We start from the raw sequence: 21,776 nt of genomic DNA, 5'->3' as shown, positions 1-21,776 counted from the left end.
GCACGTATTGATTTTTTGATTGTTTGCTTTTCTTAGCGAGCGCTCTCTCTCTCTGACATTCTCTGCTCCTGACAGCGCTCCTTTGAAGAGAAGATATGTTTGCATTCTTTTAATTGTGAGAAAGAACTGCCATCTCTGTCTTGTCATGGAGCACTGTTTAAACTTTTGACTAAAGGGTGTTATTTCATGTTTAGAGGGCTCTAATAATGTTAACAGTGTGGGAGAGTTTATAAGGGCTTAAAATATATAAAAATAACCATACAAACATATGGTTTCTACTTCGCGGTTTTTCACCTATCGCGGGGTGGTCTGGAACGCAACCCCTGCAATCGAGGAGGGATTACTGTATACTGAAAATGTATTTAATATTCATATTTGCAGCACTTGTATTGATTTTGTATTTCCTCCTGTCTAAAATAAAGGCTTAAATTGTTAATGACATCATTGCGGACACGTGCACAGCACGACAGTGGTTATTATTCAGAATGTGTTGTGGAAATCACAAAAATATATTTTGGAAAGAAAATGTTGCTGTAAATTCAGAGGCAACTCAGAGATGGAAGGCTCAGTGATGCTGCGGGATAGAGGAATATTATGTTTTGTGCTGTCATCTAACCCAGGATTTACACTACAATTATTCATGTACCAGCTTCCTTATATAAGAAAAATGATAAAATGACTCAGTAGTGAGTGATTTTGTTTTATTTGCTGGACAGGCTATACGGCAGGAGAAATTGCAGCTTGAGTCTCGGTTAGAAGAGGAGCAGCAGAGAGTGTTGAAGCAGACTGAGGTAATTCATGCTGTATCATACTGTGCCCATCACTGTTTGTGATATGTGGTTCCCATATGTTGTTTTTTTGACAATAGGTGAAAATATTTTTTTTTAATTCTGTTTGCATGTATAAAATCTGTTATAAACTTAAGTTCATTTTATATGGTTAACCTTTTTCTTTTAATAGCCCAAGTTAGGATATTTGGCATTTGTTTAAGAAACTTTATTTTAAAACACATTCGCCACCATTTTACTTCCCCCACTGTGATGAATAAATATTTTTCAGACATAAACCCTCTTCTCTTAAAATGTGTTAGTTTGGAGAAATCTTAGTCTGTATTTCTATCTCAATTTCTAATTTGTGTTTTTGTTTTTGGGGAAGATTATTTGGACTACTTAGTTAAATCAAGTGAGCTCAAGTGACTGAATTTATTCCTCTTGTTTGTGAACTCCTTCTGCTGCAAAACTGCAGTTTGTTTTTAGTGGCCCAGGATAGCATGATATGGTAGCATGAGACTGGGCTCAAGATCTGGGCGACCACACAACGTATGATTTGCAAGTTCTCTTCATGCTTGTGTGTGGTTTTCGTCAGCTACTTCTGTGTCCCTCTTACATTCCTAAATCCTACCTATTGGTCTAACGTTAGTTTGTTTTATGACTGTGAGTGTGATGGCCTGGTATCCCTACCAGCATTCTTTTCTTCTCCCTTCCATTCAATTTTTTAATCTAAAATTACTTGTTCCAGATTAGGGCTGTTCATCCCAAATTCATGATTTTTTTTTTCCTTGCATATTTAAATTTGTACTCTTCTGAATATATTTGAATGTGGACTACTATTCTTTGTTTGTGGTACACAAAACTTGGAAGGATACCGGTAATATGACCATTTTGCTATAGTTTTTTTTAAACTTAAATTCTTCTGTCATACTGCTAATGTTAAATGAAAATTGAATTTGCTTGTTGCGGTTTAGCAATTAAGGTTAGTAGAATGCTACTTCCAAAATATTAAGGAGTATCAGTGAACGAATCACTTATTTTCACATAAAGGAATATTGTGCATGTAGTAGCAATTTACTATTGGTAATAATTTTTGAGAAACATCACACAAATTAAAAAAATTCTTCATGGATGTAATCAGACAGTGCTCATCTTGCAATAAATTGTAGCAATATGAACTATTTATTTTCTATAGTACTGTCTGGCATCGGAAGAATCTACAGTACACTACAAACTTATACAAAAACTAAGAAAATAGGAGCCACTCCCCTTGAGCATGCGCATTTACTCTATAATGTTATTTTTGTTTGGTGTTGTCCATTTCATTTCAGAGCCTTCTTCCCTAAACTGAATTGTAACATGCCTAAATTAAAGAATTGTGGCATTATGTTCTTGACTTTTGCAATTATTAGGGCTAGGCACACTGTTGTAAGTAACCCATATACCGGCAGTCCCTGGGTTACTTACGAGATAGGGACTGTAGGTTTGTACTTAAGTTAAATTTGTACATTATTTTAATAAATGCTATTGTTGACCGACTGTAACCAAGTGCTCTGCCAATGAATGATGGAGTTTCACCTCTCTCTCTCTCACTCTGACCTTTTATTATTTCTACTTTATTTTCAATTGTGATGGTTTTTCTCTTCTTCATTGTATCACCAGCACTTGCATCAGATTTGTGTTTTAGAGACATTGTTGAAGGGTAAAGACTAAAGGTTAAGATGAGCTGTTCTGCACAGCACTGCACACGCTATCACAGCAGGAAGGCACCAATCGTCAACACGTCTGATGTACTGATAAGAGACAACTTCCTGCTATGTACGTAACAGTACAAGCAGGCTTGCTATTGAGAATGAATGGGGGCGGCAAGGGGCGGTTCATCACCAGCCCCCCTCACAGTCGCCTCCACTACAGTATGCTCTGTTAATTAAGCTACTGGATGCCTTACGCAGAAAATTTGTCGTCACATGTTTGTCCATGCAACTTAATATTTTGGTGGACAGCCAATAATAGATTTTGAAGACCATGCAGTAGATTAATTTTGTGATTTTATCTTGAAATAAAGTGACCTTAAAGATGAACACACATAAACTAGTTAACGGTGTAACTCTTCTGTTCACATTTTTATTATTTCATCACATTTTCATACAATCTTATTTTACAAGGAGTGATTATATTCATTTTAATTACAGTTTTATTTTCCCCCTAACTAGGTTTTTTACATTTCAGTTCAGTTTAATCCTATATTTCTTTCTTCACTTCAAATACTGATTTGCATGTACAGTGGTGTGAGAAACTATTTGCCCCCTTCCTGATTTCTTATTCTTTTGCATGTTTGTCACACAACATGTTTCTGATCATCAAACACATTTAACCATTAGTCAAATATAACACAGGTAAACCCAAAATGCAGTTTTTAAATGATGGTTTTTATTATTTAGGGAGAAAAAAAAATCCTAACCTACATGGCCCTGTGTGAAAAAGTAATTGCCCCCTGAACCTAATAACTGGTTGGGCCACCCTTAGCAGCAATAACTGCAATCAAGCGTTTGCGATAACTTGCAATGACTCTTTTACAGCGTTCTGGAGGAATTTTGGCCCACTCATCTTTGCAGAATTGTTGTAATTCAGCTTTATTTGAGGGTTTTCTAGCGTGAACCACCTTTTTAAGGTCATGCCATAGCATCTCAATTGGATTCAGGTTAGGACTTTTGACTAGGCCACTCCAAAGTCTTCATTTTGTTTTTCTTCAACCATTCAGAGGTGGATTTGCTGATGTGTTTTGGGTCATTGTCCTGTTGCAGCACCCAAGATCACTTCAGCTTGAGTTGACGAACAGATGGCCAGACATTCTCCTTCAGGATTTTTTGGTAGGCAGTAGAATTCATGGTTCCATCTATCACAGCAAGCCTTCCAGGTCCTGAAGCAGCAAAACAACCCCAGACCATCACACTACCACCACCATATTTTACTGTTGGTATGATGTTCTTTTTCTGAAATGCTGTGTTCCTTTTACGCCAGATGTAACGGGACATTTGCCTTCCAAAAAGTTCAACTTTTGTCTCATCAGTCCACAAGGTATTTTCCCAAAAGTCTTGGCAACCATTGAGATGTTTCTTAGCAAAATTGAGACGAGCCCTAATGTTCTTTTTGCTTAACAGTGGTTTGCGTCTTGGAAATCTGCCATGTATGTCTTTTTTGCCCAGTCTCTTTCTTATGGTGGAGTCGTGAACACTGACCTTAATTGAGGCAAGTGAGGCCTGCAGTTCTTTAGACGTTGTCCTGGGGTCTTTTGTGACCTCTCGGATGAGTCGTCTCTGCGCTCTTGGGGTAATTTTGGTCGGCCGGCCACTCCTGGGAAGGTTCACCACTGTTCCATGTTTTTGCCATTTGTGGATAATGGCTCTCACTGTGGTTCGCTGGAGTCCCAAAGCTTTAGAAATGGCTTTATAACCTTTACCAGACTGATAGATCTCAATTACTTCTGTTCTCATTTGTTCCTGAATTTCTTTGGATCTTGGCATGATGTCTAGCTTTTGAGGTGCTTTTGGTCTACTTCTCTGTGTCAGGCAGCTCCTATTTAAGTGATTTCTTGATTGAAACAGGTGTGGCAGTAGTCAGGCCTGGAGGTGGCTACGGAAATTGAACTCAGGTGTGATATACCACAGTTAGGTTATTTTTTTAACAAGGGGCAATTACTTTTTCACGCAGGGCCATGTAGGTTTGGATTTTTTTTCTCCCTAAATAACAGAAACCATCATTTAAAAACTGCATTTTGTGTTTACTTGTGTTATATTTGACTAATGGTTAAATGTGTTTGATGATCAGAAACATTTTGTGTGACAAACTTGCAAAAGAATAAGAAATCAGGAAGGGGGCAAATAGTTTTTCACACCACTGTATATTTTCTGCTAAAGAAAAATGTACCTTTTTAAGAAAGGTGAAAAGTCATTAACATTTTCAGACTTTTTTTCTGTGCAGGCCATGCAGCAGGAGATGCTAAAACTCCGTACGCAGTTGGAAGAGGAGCACTACAAGACGTTACAACATGTCCAGGTATCCCATGTTATGGAGGGTCATGTATGTGCTTTCTTGGTGAATCAGTAGTCTTGCATTTTATTTTCTTGTAGCAAATCTCCCAATTTATTGGAGACTGAAAGCTTTCAGATAATTTTAAGTTAGGATCTGGTGATTGTGTGAGATTGGGGCAAAAGGGGGTGCTAATCCTACAGTTTTGGACATAAGAGTGTTTATAGACTTTCATTTACTTGTGCCATGTGAATTTAGTGCAGCATGTAATAAGTGCTTATCTGTTCCCTTCTCAACAACTCTGTTCCCGTATTTTAACTGTTCAGGACAGAATAAAATTAGCAGATTTCATAGTTTTGAAGCAGTCCTTTCTGGTAATTTCTCAGCGTTCATGTATCAGTGATTATTTGTGGAATTTTGAGTCTAATTTTTGTTTCTTCACTGAATTGACCTTCATTTCGCAATAGTTGTGTATATTTCATGTGTACCTTGTTTATTTCATATGAACATTTATGAATAATGTCTCAACCAGCGAGAAAACATCTAGGTGAGGATCTGTGGTGAGTTGGATTCTTGTGTGCCAAAAATGTGCTGTATTAAACAGGGTGGTAGGTTAGATTGGAATAGAAAGAGTTGATGGACTGCATGGTGAGGAGAGCTCATGAATATGGCAAATCCCCTTAGGAGATTTAAGTCCTTTGCTGGGCATCTCCCAAGGTCAATAGTGGGAATTAGTCCAGGTCCCCGTCAGAAACGAGATAATAAATGGTTCTTCCAAGGGCCATTAACCATTGCTTTTGTCTGTGTGCCAATCCTTTCTTCACCACGTGAAGTTTTTCAATACATTTATTTAAAGGAGGTGAATGCTGAAGGAACTCAAATATGCAACCATATTGCATTTTGTTTGAGCAGAAAGTATTAATAGCACAATTAAATATTTGATTAAAATGACATTTGACTTTGTAATACCAAATTTTAGTATGGAGTACAGTATTTGTAGTTACTGTAGTGTAGATTGGTATAGAAAGTGGAAAATATAGTGTCACTTGCATAGTTGCAGTGGTTCTGTTTTAACTAAAATATCACCACCCTTGTCTCAGAATTTCAGGCTCCTCGTCTTTGTTCTGCCACAAACCAGCTTCAACATATTTTTACAGTTATATGATGGTTTTGTAGAATTGATAATATCAAGTATGTGCAGAGAATTTAAACAAGTTAGGTTCTAAATTCATGTTTTCAAGGCATACAAGAAATGGGAAATAATTTACAATTAGATAATTAATCACTTCACATTTTTTACTTTATTATTAAAGTCGTCACCTAGAATGAGGTGAATGTGAGGGTTCCCTTTTACAGTTAAGGAATGCAAACCACTTGAGAGCAACACTTACAGCGAAAGTGGCATGAACACCCTCAGCCCATATCATGTGCCTGCTGATCCTCTCTGAATTCTCCTCTATTCAAATAATGGATATTAATGCAGTTTCACAAAGTACGAGGGGGACCCAAAAATAACCAGAAATATTTTTAAAACATGTTTAATTTATTTTTCTGTACAAACTACAATTTGTCTCCTTCAAAGTACTCTCCATTGGCAACAAATACACTTATCTAACTGTTTGTTCCATTGTTCGAAACATTTTTTAAATTCGTCTGAAGTAATGCCCATTAATGCGCTGTCATTTCTTGTTTTACCTCTTCGGCGTCAGCAAAACGCCTTCCTTTCAAGTCTTTATTCATCAGAGGGAACAAAAAGAAATCACACGGAGCTAAATCCGGTGAGTAGGGTGGGTGGTTCAGGGTTGTCATACCGTTTCAATAACAATAGTTTCTGCAAAACTTTTTTCAAGAAGAAAACAAAATTTCACTGCCGCGTGTTGCTCACGATAATTGGCCATCGTAAAAAAATGACGCTTGCACAAAACTACTTTTACAAAAAAATTCACTGATCACAAGCACAACCTTCCAGACTGATGGCACTTGGCAGACTGACTTGTGAGGATTGTAACTAGGTCGCCCTAGCGGCCCAACCACGTACTACAAGTACCAACCTAACAACAACAAAATTCCGGTTATTTTTGGGTCCCCCCTCGTATGTGTACCCTGTTGATTCATCACTGGCTAGAGATGATCAGCCTGACTGACAGCATCTATCACTTATCTTTGTATATTCTTTGTCAAAAGCTAATTGAGATACCTGTTTCACACATTTGGCAACATTACCTATGAATTATTTACTAGCATGTTGCCGTAAATGGCTATAATGCAGTCTTTTTATACCTACACATCTACATCCAAGTAGTTTGAAAGGAAACACTTGTTGCTAGTTCTTGTTGAGTTATGGAGTGGGTATTTTCTTGCTGTACTGTTTGTCACTTGCTTTTTCCTGCCACTTTCATTCTGTTATGGACTCTGAAAACAACTGTTTCATTGCAGATCAGACAAGTTGGCTGAGCATTTCTGAATAATGGTATTATAAATATGTGCTTTTGTTCCACTCTCTGCACTAGCTTTCTTCTTAAGACATTCTGACTGTGACAGTTTGGCTTGTTAACTCGTTTTGATAGATCACTTGCATTTTTGAATGATACTTCATTGCTAATCATTAAAGGTTATTGTATATAATGACTGTGGATTTTGAGGAAAAAAAACTATTCACATAATTGAGTTTGCTCATTTGGAATGATGATACTTTATTGAAATTAGTACAACATTTACTTGATGTTGCCTTATCCTGCATATAAATAAATTTGACATGTTTGAATTGACTTAACATTATGTAAGTGTGTATTATTGTGTTATATAAATCAGTGGCTAAATTGATGAGAGTGTCCAGAAGTGAATGAAGGAGTTTATCTGTTAAATTCTTTAAGGTGATTATTGTGTTTTTGTGTTCTCGGCCTGCCTGGACCAGCTCAATAAGTATTCTGTCCAAAAGAGTATTTGCTCTGTAAGAATTTTACTCCAGGTGAAATCTGATTTATGACCACTGGCTTGCAGTGTCATCTTCACTTCTGTTAATTTTCTAAAAAGCTTTTGGTGCTCTAAGGTGCTAACTATCTCCTTTTCATTTTGCAGAGTAAGCTTAACACTTCAGCACCAAATGAAGACTTTTTGGCCACGTAAGTATTAATTTGTATTCTTAAGTATATTTATAAGAGTTAGTGTACAATTTTCACAGAATCAAAAACATTGTTTTTTATCTGTATAATTTCTTATCATAATATCCTTAGGATTCCTTTCTTACCATACATGAAACGGTTAATACTTATTAGAATGGCCTTTGTACAAATTTTCAGAAGTATTTTTTATATATGTTCTTAGTAACTAGTTTATTATCACACGTGTTGTATACATGGACAATTAATACGACTAGAATCTTTGAAGGTAAAACTACATGAAGGCAGCAGAAAAGTGGAACAAGCATCACTTTAAAATTTAGCAGATTTACTTAGCAGGCAGAAGGTATACATTCCGAATTTGTCTATCAACTCGTTAGGGTAAAGTTTTTATGATATCAACATTCCATTTAGTAGTATGATATGTTTTATACATTTTGAAGCAAACCTATTTAATTATTTCAGGGCTAATTTTTTTCCCCCTTTTTGGCCCAAGGCTCAATATTTTTTCCACAAAACTCTTACACAAAGCAATGGTTTCATACATAAATCAGCATAAAATATTTATTTATGACAAATATTCCTGTGTTTTATGTTTCATGAGCCTGTACACTATGTGAATTCACATATCTGTTACACAGCATAGTCCTGCAAGGTATGGTAACTTCAGAAGCAGCCAATGACGTGCATTGCCACATTACACTACTTGCAGTATGTGTTACATTGGCACTAATGTCAGAAATCTGTTGCTGCATACTTTGACCACTGTGGCAACTGGAAGTTGTGTTTGATCAGCTGTCTTTGCGCAGATGGTGGCGGCTGTCTTTGATCAGCTGTCTATGTGCAGCCAATGACTGTGGCCAAGCAGCCAGTGGTGACTGCGGCCATAGTATGACGCAACAGATGCCTGAAACAGCAGCATCAGTTAATATATTGGATTGTATTTTTTATAATCTTTTTTTAACCATTATTAAGCAGACTTCTATAAACTAATTGCTTGTATGTAGTCTTAACACAACTCCCTATGAAAATATTTGTAATGCCGGACATTTTAAAATTCCTTTACACCTCCTTATCAGCGTCTTTGTTTTGCAAATGTGTCAATCAGCACAGGCAGTAAGCAACCTGCTGTCTCACCCTGCACTAAGGCAGCAGAAGTCAAGTGAAACGCAAAATTCTCAGAGCTGAAGTCTCTTTATCTTGGAGTTAGGTGTCTGGAATTGTATTGAGTTAATAATATATAGTTATTTGGAATACATATTTTCATGTGTGTTCCGTATCTACAAAGATCTGAGTAAATGTAGGATGACAAGAAATGTGAGGCAAAAAATGCTGGATACAACTAAAACAGGTTTTTTTTATTGTTCTAGTAATGTCAAAATGCTGAAATGAAGTACTGTATATAATGTTTGAAGACTACCCAAATTTCAAGTAAATACTTTTACAAAAGGTATAACAGAACAAGTGTGCTTTTATTACAGAATGATTATGCAATTTAGATGTTGTCAATGTGTAAAAACCGGAGGCCAAATATCAATCAACACAACCTAAGTTTGTCAGCTTGGCTGGTGTAGAGGTAAGAACAGCTGCCCCCTAATCAAGAGGTTGCAGGTTTGAGCCCAGGTCCCCTCCCCGCATTTACCGTTTTGAGTAGTGAGTTGCTATTATTACTGTTATATAATAAAAAACATAGATTTGATTTGAGTCTGTAACGGCCGGAGTAAACTTTTGGTACTTGTAAAAGTAAGTGTTTTTGTTTTTTAAGCTCAGTTTTATTCAGTCGTGTTCACATTGTAGAATGAACCCTTTCTGAGTTGATTCCGTTTATACCCTTTTCACAAGAGCAGCAATAATCACAGTTGGTGCTATGGTTGATGCCTGGTCAGATCTATTTGTTGTACCGGCAATCAAAGATACAAGGCCAAGTGACTGCTTTAGGACTATCATGCATCATTTACGCTTTGTCAATAAAGACACGTGTACAGAATGTTTAATAAAAGACTGATTTGCTGTAATCTCGGATATCTTGCAACGTTTTGTTGAAAACTGTGTTTTGAGTTACAACCTGGGGCAACATATTACCGTTTCCAACCAAGGTCCATTACCCTTTCTTACAATACATCTCGACCAAGTCTGACACATTTGGCATAAAGTTTTGGATTGCGCAACCCTTTTCAGGAACAAGCGGGTTAGAAAATGACTGACTTTGCATTCTAATTTTCAAGTTTTCAACATGCAAATATATTTTAATTACCATGGGTTCTGGGTTTGAGTTCCAGCCGTCACAGAAAAGATGGCTGTAGCATTTTTCAGGTATACCTGAGACCAAAGTCTTGCATTCTTTGCCTGTTTGACCTTTCAGAAACTCCAATGAGGTGTGCTGTTTCTTTGGCCTTTATTCCATTAGGGCAGGTACATCTTTATCACTTCTATGGTAATGTTCAGCCAGGTCTGACATGGTGCTTCATGGGTTGCCATGTCCACTGATTCTGAGCTTAGGCGAGGTACAGCTTCTCATAAATTCCACCATGCAACATAGTTTACCTCCATGTTGATGAAAGTCTCAACATCTCCCAAGCCTATCTAAAATAACTGCATCTATGTAATAGAAAATTTTCATTTTATACAGTCTGCCAACTCTATTAACTCTCACTGTTTGTTGAACACCACTTTTTATCCTGTTAGAAGCTCTCATACCTTCCAAAAATGTGGCAGTCACATATTGAATTCTTAGCCACATCCATCGACCTGCGCTAATAAAAATATTTTTCCATGTTGAGGACTTGAAAATGGGAAATGAAAATGCAATGAGCAGTAGGTGGCACCAGTGCTTATTTGCATTTGACTTTTCATATTTGTAGCTTCATCAGATGAAAATGAATTTGTAAACAGGGACTTTGCGATTGCTTTATCCATCTTGAGTTTTTGTTCAGATTTTCTTACCTATGTACTGCAAACTTAATGGAAAAGAAAATGTGTAGAAAATATAGAATTTTATATTTTAAAAATACAGAAAAAATAAGTGGGGATTGCATTTTCATTTTAATTATGACACTGACACACCAAGACAAATATGGAAAATGAAATAACAAAAGTGTGATTTTTAATTGTATTTTTAAAAATTTCACAAGTGACTCGTGTGGAAAATGAAATAGCATAATGTTATTTTATTTTCAATTGTTTCTGCATCCTTTCACATATACTTTGAGAAATAAATGGCAATAGAGACGTTGCATTTTCAGTTTACAATTTAAAATTTCATTTCCTTTTTTTGTAGAAAATACCTCCCATATATAAACAGTTTATTTTTTTACAAAAATCTATTGAAAACATACCTTAGCATATCAAATTGTTTTCATTAAAAATGGCTGGGCTTCTGTCTTTCAGCTTGGCTGAACAAGAAGAGAAAGTTACTGATTTGGAGAATAAGCTGGCAGCCATGAGAGACACTGTGGAAATGTACAGAAAAAAGAACAATGTAAGTAACAGTACACACAGAAATTAGTGAATATATGTGAAAGAAATCTTAGATCTGCACACTTGTAATTTTTTTCTGTAGTAGATTTGGTAAAGATGGTGTTGTTTTTTAGTAAATTCTAACAATTGCCTGCTTCCAATAAACAATTTTAATTACAGCCTAACACAAATGAAACTCATAAATTCTGCCTGTGCTATTAGACACCTGTCCCCCTGTCAATCCAATGAATGGAAAGAGACATGATTTCTAAGGATTTAAAGCTGAAAGAAGTAACGAAAGGCTCTGAACATTCGGCATTAACGTGTGTCAGGCATACAGTGCATCCAGAAAGTATTCACAGCGCATCACTTTTTCCACATTTTGTTATGTTACAGCCTTATTCCAAAATGGATTAAATTCATTTCTTTTCCTTAGAATTCTACACACAACACCCCATAATGATAACGTGAAAAAAGTTTACTTGAGGTTTTTGCAAATTTATTAAAAACAAAAAAAAAACTGAGAAATCACATGTACATAAGTATTCACAGCCTTTGCTCAATACTTTGTCGATGCACCTTTGGCAGCAACTACAGCCTCAAGTCTTTTTGAGTATGATGCCAGCACACCTATCCTTGGCCAGTTTCGCCCATTCCTCTTTGCAGCACCTCTCAAGCTCCATCAGGTTGGATGGGAAGCGTCGGTGCACAGCCATTTTATGATCTCTCCAGAGATGTTCAATCGGATTCAAGTCTGGGCTCTGGCTGGGCCGCTCACGGACATTCACAGAGTTGTCCTGAAACTACTCGTTTGATATCTTGGCTGTGTGCTTAGGGTCATTGTCCTGCTGAAAGATAAACTGTCACCCTAGTCTGAGGTCAAGAGGGCTTTGGAGCAGGTTTTCATCCAGGATGTCTCTGTACATTGCTGCAGTCATCTTTCCCTTTATCCTGACTAGTCTGCCAGTTCCTGCTGCTGAAAAACATCCCCACCGCATGATGCTGCCACCATCATGCTTCACTGTAGGGATGGCATTGGCCTGGTGATGAGCGGTGCCTGGTTTCCTCCAAACATGATGCCTGGCATTCACACCAAAGAGTTAAATCTTTGTCTCATCAGACCAGAGAATTTTGTTTCTCATGGTCTGAGAGTCCTTCAGGTGCCTTTTGGCAAACTCCTGGTGGGCTGCCATGTGCCTTTTACTAAGGAGTGGCTTCCATCTGGCCACTCTACCATACAGGCCTGATTGGTGGATTGCTGCAGAGATGGTTGTCCTTCTGGAAGGTTCTCCTCTCTCCACAGAGGACCTTTGGAGCTCTGACCGAGTGACCATCGGGTTCTTGGTCACCTCCCTGACTAAAGCCCTTCTCCCCCGATTGCTCAGTTTAGATGGCCGGCCAGCTCTAGGAAGAGTCCTGGTGGTTTCGAACTTCTTCCACTTATGGATGATGGAGGCCACTGTGCTCATTGTAACCTTCCCCAGATTTGTGCCTCAAGACAATTCCTTTGACTTCATGCTTGGTTTGTGCTGTGACATGAACTGTCAACTGTAGGACCTTATATAGACAGGTGTGTTCCTTTCCAAATCATGTCCAATCAACTGAATTTACCACAGGTGGACTCCAATTAAGCTGCAGAAACATCTCAAGGATGATCAGGGGAAACAGGATGCACCTGAGCTCAATTTTGAGCTTCATGGCAAAGGCTGTGAATACTTTTGTACATGTGCTTTCTCAATTTTTTTATTTTTAATAAATTTGCAAAAATCTCAATTAAACTTTTTTCACGTTGTCATTACAGGGTGTTGTGTGTAGAACTCTGAGGAAAAAAATGAATTTAATCCATTTTAGAATAAGGCTGTAACATAAAATGTGGAAAAAGTGATGCGCTGTGAATACTTTCCGGATGCACTGTATTTCTTTTTCCCCTTGACATTAAAAAGTGTCTAATCCTTGTTTTCTAGTAAGATCCAATGTCACTTTCCCTTTGCACATTTCAGATTATTTACATCAGCTTCCACTTTTGTGGTTGTTGTCTGCACATAGTGACCTAATTTGGCACAAGTGTAAATGAAATTGTGCTTTCATTTTCTGAGCACATCCAAATGTGGCCAGAGTGATCTGAAATCTGAACAGAAGAGCATTTATACTGATGAGATTACCAAAAATATATCCTACTTCCAAGTGTATAAGGGCCAAGCTCTCTACCCTCATGTATTGCAGTGGTATATGACTTTTAATATTTGATTTTTTTTTTCCATCTTATGCGTATTCCAGTATATAATTCTTAATATGAGAAGTGAAAAAAGCACAAAGCAAACATGGTTGTGCAAGAATTGGGTCATGACATGCAGAAACTTCTTGTATTTGTTAAAATTTTTCAAATGGATTGATAAATATTGTTTCCAATTTAGGTAATAATCATCCAAATTGAGGGATTTAAATTAGTCTTGGTTTACACCCATTTAACATAGCTGCCAATTTTGGAAACCAAAGGTAATATTCCAGTACCTTGCAATTTATTAACTTGGAAGTTGCTGATTTAGTTTCCAGCAAAATCAATGAATGGCACACCTTGTCATCTTAATGAGATATTAATGCTATGGTGCATCTTGGTTTGGTGTTGGAATGCAATCGAATTATTACATAATGAAATTGACTGCTGCAAATTTGAGTTGCACAGTATTACATTTTATCACTGCCTAACAAGTAATTTATTCTAACATTTCACCTATTTATGTGAAATTACAAATTTTACAGTTGCTTTTGAGAAATGTTTTGAATATTTTTAACTTTAGGCACAAAGACTTTATAATGGTTAATTAAAGGATGCTTTGAATACAATAATCTTCACTCACCACCTTAAAAGTCAAGTGTTTCACCAAAGTAAACCTGTTTAAACTACGTATGCCCGCAGTGACAATGTAGTTGGTTTGGTATTATACCCAAAATTGTCTTGGTGATGTCATCATGTACCCAGAGCACTTGGTTATTACTAATAGTATGCTGTGGAACGTGCATAAAGCTAAAGGAGGAGTGACTTTATTGTTGAGTTGATGTCTTTGATGTATGAGATGAAACCAGAGAACTAAAGAAAACCAAGTAAGACATAGGGAGAAAATACAAATTCCACATACATTACCCTGATTAGGATTTTTATTCAAAGCTAAAGTAGCAGTGCTCTTTATTTATTTATTTTTGCCATATAGAGTAGTACTTGCTGGAATGCTTGCTCCCTGAAAAGGCCAGTTTATATACAGTAATCCCTCCTCGATCGCGGGGGTTGCGTTCCAGACCCCCACGATAAGTGAAAATCCGCGAAGTAGAAACCATATGTTTGTATGGTTATTTTTATATATTTTAAGCCCTTATAAACTCTCCCACACTGTTTATAAATATTCCCCTCAGAGTTATACAGCATAATCCCTTTGTATTCTCTTAGATATTAGGTAAGATTCATTGAAATTATGTATATAAACACACTGTTTATATACTGTAAAACCTAAATATTATTTTAAAGATATTGAGTGTCTCCGATATCACATATGTTACAGCCATTATGATAGACAGGCCGCCAGCAATAAATACGTACAATGCAAGAAAAATAGTATACAGTAAATGTGTGTACAGTGACACTAAACGTATGTACATGTACTAAGTACTGTAAGTAGAAAATTAATTATGGTTACTCACCAACAAAGACACGATGACTTGTCCGATAACAATGAGTTTCATTTTACTGCACAACAAAGGAGAGCATTACAGCTCTTCCAAAGGAGCCACTTCAGGCAATTGTGTAGCACTGCCGTTGTTCTTCTTCTAGCAGTTTTCAATCCAAATCCCTAAAGCAGATTCCATCCAGACTACTGCCTTATTACATCCACTTACAACTCATTGTGCACCCTGGTTAAAAGGACACTGCGGCCGTAGATCTTATATTCCTTTCCTACTTTTTAAATAAAAAGAATCGTAGCCTTCAACAAATCCAAAACGTTTACCTTTTCGGCAATCGTTAAACATCTTCCGTATGTGCTTGGGCACGGCCCCTGAAGCAGTAGTAGATCATTTTGGAGCCATAATGAAGGGCTTGACTATGCACAAAGATAAACACAAAAGAGCACAACTCTTTACACAGCGAAACACGTTGATGCTGAATGAGCGAGACGAGACTTCCTGGTTAACACTGCATTCAGCACGCAGGAACTTAACTGCATGCTCTGATTGGTTAGCTTCTTAGTCATCCGCCAATAGCGTCCCTTGTATGAAATCAACTGGGCAAACCAACTGAGGAAGCATGTACAGGAAGTAAAAAGACCCATTGTCCGCAGAACCCGCGAAGCAGCGAAAAATATGCGTTATATATCTAATTATGCTTTCATATAAAATCCGCGATAGAATGAAGCCGTGAAAGTCGAAGCGCGATATAGCGAGGGATTACTGTACTCCAAAAATGATGACATTTTTAAGTGTTTGGTAACCTAATTTTTTTTTTTTTTTTGGTAATTTAAAAACTTCTGATAATTTACCACTTTCCTTTTTGCCATTTCAGTGTTATTCACTGGTCTTTAATTGCTTAAATTTCAATTGAAAATGGGGAAAAATAAGGGAATTCTGAAACTTCTGATCAGTTGTTTGAGTTACAGAGCTGGCACCAATGGCATGATTGTACCTAAAGTCTAGTTCATACTCATAGGGAAACAAAATCCATCCCTGAAGTAACAACACAAAACAGGACTTAACTCTGAATTTGGTAACAGTTTATTGTAGGGCAAAATCATGCAGACACCTATAGGTACTTAAATTAGCCTCTGAAACAAGATGGAAATAAAGAGGAAATGCACTGCTTTAGCAATGAGAAAATCTACTGCAGTCAGATCACCGGTTCAAAGCCTGCCCTATAAAATTCCACAGCTGTGTATTTAAATTTGGGATATGACATGCCTGCATGTACTTAATGAAGGGACAGATGCTACTTTCAGCATGTTCTGCTGTAACGTTAGAAATTAAAATAAAAGCAGTGTCAAATTTTTCCCCCATTGACTGTAAGGGTATTTTGAGTATTGAATTGGAATGATTAACATTGTGGTGTTTTTGGCTCCTCAAAGTTTCAAGATTTTGCAAGTGGTTCCATTGTAGAAATATTCTTCCCTTGGGACATACCACTCTCTTGTAGCAGGATAATCTTTATTGTAGAATTTAATGATATTGACATAGAAATAATTGAAACATCAGCCTTATGTTCTGCATTTTTAAGCTTACTGCATTTGAGTTCACCAACCTTGCTTGTCAGAGGATAGGCTATACTGGGTGAAGTGATGCTCAATTGATCAATTAACTGCCTGTGAAAGTATAAACAAATCAACTTTATGATGTAGCGGTTCAAAAAACTGATATAATTTTCATATCTACACTCACAACAAATTTCTTCATGCTTATTCAGCAAGAAGCTGTAGCATGGGTGAAAAAACATTTTTCACTATATTAGATTACTAAATTACTAACCACCTGTTATTCATTGTTGAAAAACTTGGCTTTGAAGGTGTTTTGAGAAGATATTTCCATAATATGTTAATCAATGTACATTGACTTGTCAATTTAAAGGCTTTGTGCACAATGTACTAAATACTGAAAAAGTAAACTTCCAAATTTAAAGAATTGGTATCTACCACCAGTAGATTACTATGTTTTTTTAAATTTCTGTTTAGGTTAAGACTGTCAGCAGACATTCCCTTTGTTTAATAATATATACCACAATACAAATTCTCATTACAAAAGAGTACAAGCAGTCAGGATTCCCTACCCTGTGGTTAAATAAGAGTCAGGTCATGTTTGATAAGTGATGGGATTTTCTTTTCCTTTAATACAAAATATGACTTTGGGGTTCCCTGAGTACAGAGACAAATAGTTGAGGGAACAGTAACAGGAATGTAGAAAGTTTGCAGTATGTATTATCCAGTTAAAAGGCCTGCAAGCATGATTGCTTTTTAGAACTCCCAGATTTTTGGAGACTGCGGTCCTTTTAAAAGTTAGAATTAGCATGTAATAGTATATGCATAAATCACTGCCATACACTTTTTTTTTTTTTTTTTTTTTTTTGCATTGCAAGAGAATGTGTCCTAACTCATTAACTAAATCATTAGTTTTTCTAAACTATTTGTACATGGGTCTGATGTGCCCTGCCCCTTTACCAACCCTAGATCTGGGCTGTTTAATTGTGTATCTCCTTTCTTTTTAACTCCTTTCCCCCAAACTCTACTACCCCATCTGTATTTTTTTTTTCTTTTCTTTTGGACTTGGCCTTTATCATTTACTTTCAGTTTTGGCTGAACTGAAATAGTATTTCTTTGGAACTAACTAGGAGCTTCGTGAGAAAAACTGGAGCGCGATGGAAGCTCTTTCATCCACAGAGTCTGTGCTGCAGGGGAAACTCAACAAGACAGTCAAGGTTCGAACCTAATCGTTTAGTCTTTGTTTTAATTATCAAAATAAACAAGTAAAAATCCTCTGAATGAATCTGAAATGCTTACTAAACTCCTTCACACTCATTTCTGGACAATATCCTGCCATTTTCATCAAGCACCTTCTTGGCTTTAGACAATGTCCAACCAGTCTTGGCTCTCAAGCTGTACAGTGTCTTATTTTTATTTTTTTCCTCACCTACTTAGATTTTGGTAATATCAACAGTAAAAGTACCCATGGTCATTATCACAGTTTTGGGCAGCTGGAGTGTTGAGTGATATGTACTGGGGTGGAAATTACACCTAGTGGACTGGAAAAGGTTGGCTTATTGCATTAGACAATTTTGTTAATGGTTTGAACTTCAGTAGAGCTAGTAAAAGGATCACTAAAATGTCATCTAAAATATTGGTTCCATGATTAAAACCATCTACTTACCTTCATATCTTGTGTCAATATGCCTAATATTTTCTGGTCAACAACTTTACAAGAATGCTTAGTTTACTTAGTTTACCTATACCAGATGTCAAGACTGTGAAGTAAATCAGTGAAATTAACATATCTTTATTTTCGAGTCGGGTGCACCAGTGGTGGCAAGGACAAGACAAAATCTTTTATTCTGCTGGAATCCAGGCACTTCCAGACAGGTGTCGCAAGTGCATTGAGAAGGGTGGAGACTACATTGAGAAATTACATTATAAGTTTTTTAAGGTTTGTTCCATTTTCTAATAAATCAGATTTTCTAACTTTATCTTGACTCCTCCTTGTGAGTGTGTGTGTGTATTAATAGCATCCGTGGTCTGAGTCCCGATCTAATTGTATGGGTGTTACCTACCAGGTAATGCATGTAGTTGGTCTGCCAGTTGGCAAACATCCGCCACGCCCTCTTAGCTGCAAGAAGCAGATCTTACAATGTTACATAGTTTACTGTCAAATAATGCAAAGCGTACACGACACGTGTTTCGCCCTTATTGCAGCATAAAGGGGTTTCGTTTCTGACGCTGACGTCCGAGGTTTGATCCCCGCGAGGGGTGCAGTAGAATGTGTACGCCTGATGAGCCCAAATAAGGGCAAAACACTTTTTGCGTACTCTTTGCATTATTTGACAGTAAACTGTGTTTTTATATATATATATATATATATATATATATATATATATATATATATATATATATATATCTTTATATATATATATATATATATATATCTATTTTATATATATATATATATATATATCTATTTTATATATATATATATATATATATCTATTTTATATATATATATATATATATATATCTATTTTATATATATATATATATATATATATCTATTTTATATATATATATATATATATATATCTATTTTATATATATATATATATATATATATATCTATTTTATATATATATATAAATATATAAAAAATACAGGGTGGGCCATTTATATGGATACACCTTAATAAAATGGGAATGGTTGGTGATATTAACTTCCTGTTTGTGGCACATTAGTATATGTGAGGGGAAACTTTTCAAGATGGGTGGTGACCATGGTGGCCATTTGGAAGTCGGCCATTTTGGATCCAACTTTTGTTTTTTCAATAGGAAGAGGGTCATGTGACACATTAAACTTACTGGGAATTTCACAAGAAAAACAATGGTGTGCTTGGTTTTAACGTAACTTTATTCTTTCATGAGTTATTTACAAGTTTCTGACCACTTATAAAATGTGTTCAATGTGCTGCCCATTGTGTTGGATTGTCAATGCAACCCTCTTCTCCCACTCTTCACACACTGATAGCAACACCACAGGAGAAATGCTAGCATAGGCTTCCAATATCCGTAGTTTCAGGTGCTGCACATCTCGTATCTTCACAGCATAGACAATTTCCTTCAGATAACCCCAAAGATAAAAGTCTAAGGGGGTGAGATCGGGAGACCTTGGGGGCCATTCAACTGGCCCACAACAACCAATCCACTTTCTAGGAAACTGTTCATCTAGGAATTCTCGGACCTGACACCCATAATGTGGTGGTGCACCATCTTGCTGGAAAAACTCAGGGAACGTGCCAGCTTCAGTGCATAAAGAGGGAAACGCATCATCATGTAGCAGTTTCGCATATCCAGTGGCCTTGAGGTTTCCATTGATGAAGAATGGCCCCACTATCTTTGTACCCCATATACCACACCATACCATCCATTTTTTTGTTCCAACAGTCTTGGAGGGATCTATCCAATGTGGGTTAGTGTCAGACCAATAGCGATGGTTTTGTTTGTTAACTTCACCATTCACATAAAAGTTTGCCTCATCACTAAACAAAATCTTCTGCGTAAACTGAGGGTCCTGTTCCAATTTTTGTTTTGCCCATTCTGCAAATTCAGTGCACCGATCTGGGTCATCCTCGTTGAGATGCTGCAGTAGCTGGAGTTTGTAAGGGTGCCATTTGTGAGTAGCTAATATCCGCGAAGGGATGTTCGACTAATGCCACTCTCCAGTGACATGCGGCGAGTGCTACACTGTGGGCTCTTGCTGAATGAAGCTAGGACAGCCACTGATGTTTCTTCATTAGTGACAGTTTTCATGCGTCCACATTTTGGCAAATCCAACACTGAACCAGTTTCACGAAACTTAGCAAGCAGTTTGCTAACTGTAGCATGGGAGATGGGTGGTCTCGTAGGGTGTCTTGCATTGAAATCTGCTGCAATGACCCGGTTACTGTGTTCACCAGACATCAACACAATTTCTATCCGCTCCTCACGTGTTAACCTCTGCGACATGTCAATGGCTGTAAACAAAGAGAAACTTGTAAATAACTCATGAAAGAATAAAGTTACGTTAAAACCAAGCACACCATTGTTTTTCTTGTGAAATTTCCAATAAGTTTAATGTGTCACATGACCCTCTTCCTATTGAAAAACAAAAGTTGGATCCAAAATGGCCGACTTCAAATGGCCACCATGGTCACCACCCATCTTGAAAAGTTTCCCCCCTCACATATACTAATGTCTCATAAACAGGAAGTTAATATCACCAACCATTCCCATTTTATTAAGGTGTATCCATATAAGTGGCCCACCCTGTGTGTGTGTATGTATATATGTATGTATATATGTATGTATGTGTGTATATATATATATATATATATATATAATATCCCCTAGCTGTTTAAGCATGTGCTGTAAAAAGCCCAGGTTCCTAGAAACTATTGAAAATGTCAGGTAAGAATCAAAAGGTAGAGATGTCAGGTAATTGAAAGGAACTACTTTGGGCATCTCTCTCCTAGGAGGATTCGTTTTACTGATGTGCTCGTGTCGCTTGCGCGTTAGTGGCAGCAAGAAAAGTAAAAGGGACTGTTTTGCCAATGTTAGTGGTTAAGGGACTTTGTCATTCTTCTGAGGTTGCATTTTGCTGATGTGCTGGCCTCACTTGTGTTATTAGCAGCTAAGCGAGTTTTCTGTTTCCTTGGAGGCAGAGCCCTTACCCTGACTCCACCTCTCACTTCCGGGCCAGAAAGATGCACACACTTCCACATGTAGATGTTTATATATACGGTGTGTGTATGTATGTATATATCTATCCTCTCTCTCTCTCTCTCTCTCTCTCTCTCGGGGTGCGAGCAGTTGTTGCTGGGAGTGCCAGAATCCATCGAGGAAGAAAAATGAAAAACATTATTTGTACAAAATCTTAAATTATCTATCAATTCCTAAATAAAGAAATGGGCAGGCTATTTCGTATCAGTGCAATATGCTGCTTGTTAAAACGGATGACTCCTGCTCTTACGTGCACTTAGTGCTGCGGGTATTATGAACTATCGTATCTGTTCAAGTTCTATTTAAATTTTAAATATAAGTAATTTTTATTTAGTCGACAGAAATATATTTGGTAGAAATGTAAGTAAAATTTAGTCATCATTGCATAAATTTTTCTTCACCATAGAAATTTAAAGGCTA

At 36.9% G+C, this 21,776-nt stretch overlaps 1 protein-coding gene across 5 annotated transcripts in view; it reads left to right on the top strand.

Moving 5' to 3' along the window:
- Nucleotides 1-21,776, top strand: part of ktn1 (kinectin 1) — a 143,866-nt gene that overhangs the window by 98,005 nt on the left and 24,085 nt on the right. For 4 of the 5 annotated variants that reach the window (XM_039742025.1, XM_039742026.1, XM_039742023.1 and 1 more), the window contains 5 exons: nt 717-791; nt 4,752-4,826; nt 7,878-7,921; nt 11,306-11,396; nt 17,733-17,819. In XM_039742025.1, coding sequence (XP_039597959.1) covers nt 717-791; nt 4,752-4,826; nt 7,878-7,921; nt 11,306-11,396; nt 17,733-17,819 — 372 coding nt within the window. The remainder of the gene's footprint in view (nt 1-716; nt 792-4,751; nt 4,827-7,877; nt 7,922-11,305; nt 11,397-17,732; nt 17,820-21,776) is intronic. The other variant, XM_039742027.1, reaches the window with a different exon arrangement.

Source organism: Polypterus senegalus, chromosome 18 (assembly GCF_016835505.1).
Source record: "Polypterus senegalus isolate Bchr_013 chromosome 18, ASM1683550v1, whole genome shotgun sequence".
Taxonomy (NCBI): domain Eukaryota; kingdom Metazoa; phylum Chordata; class Cladistia; order Polypteriformes; family Polypteridae; genus Polypterus; species Polypterus senegalus.
This window is presented reverse-complemented; position numbering and strand designations above follow the sequence as displayed.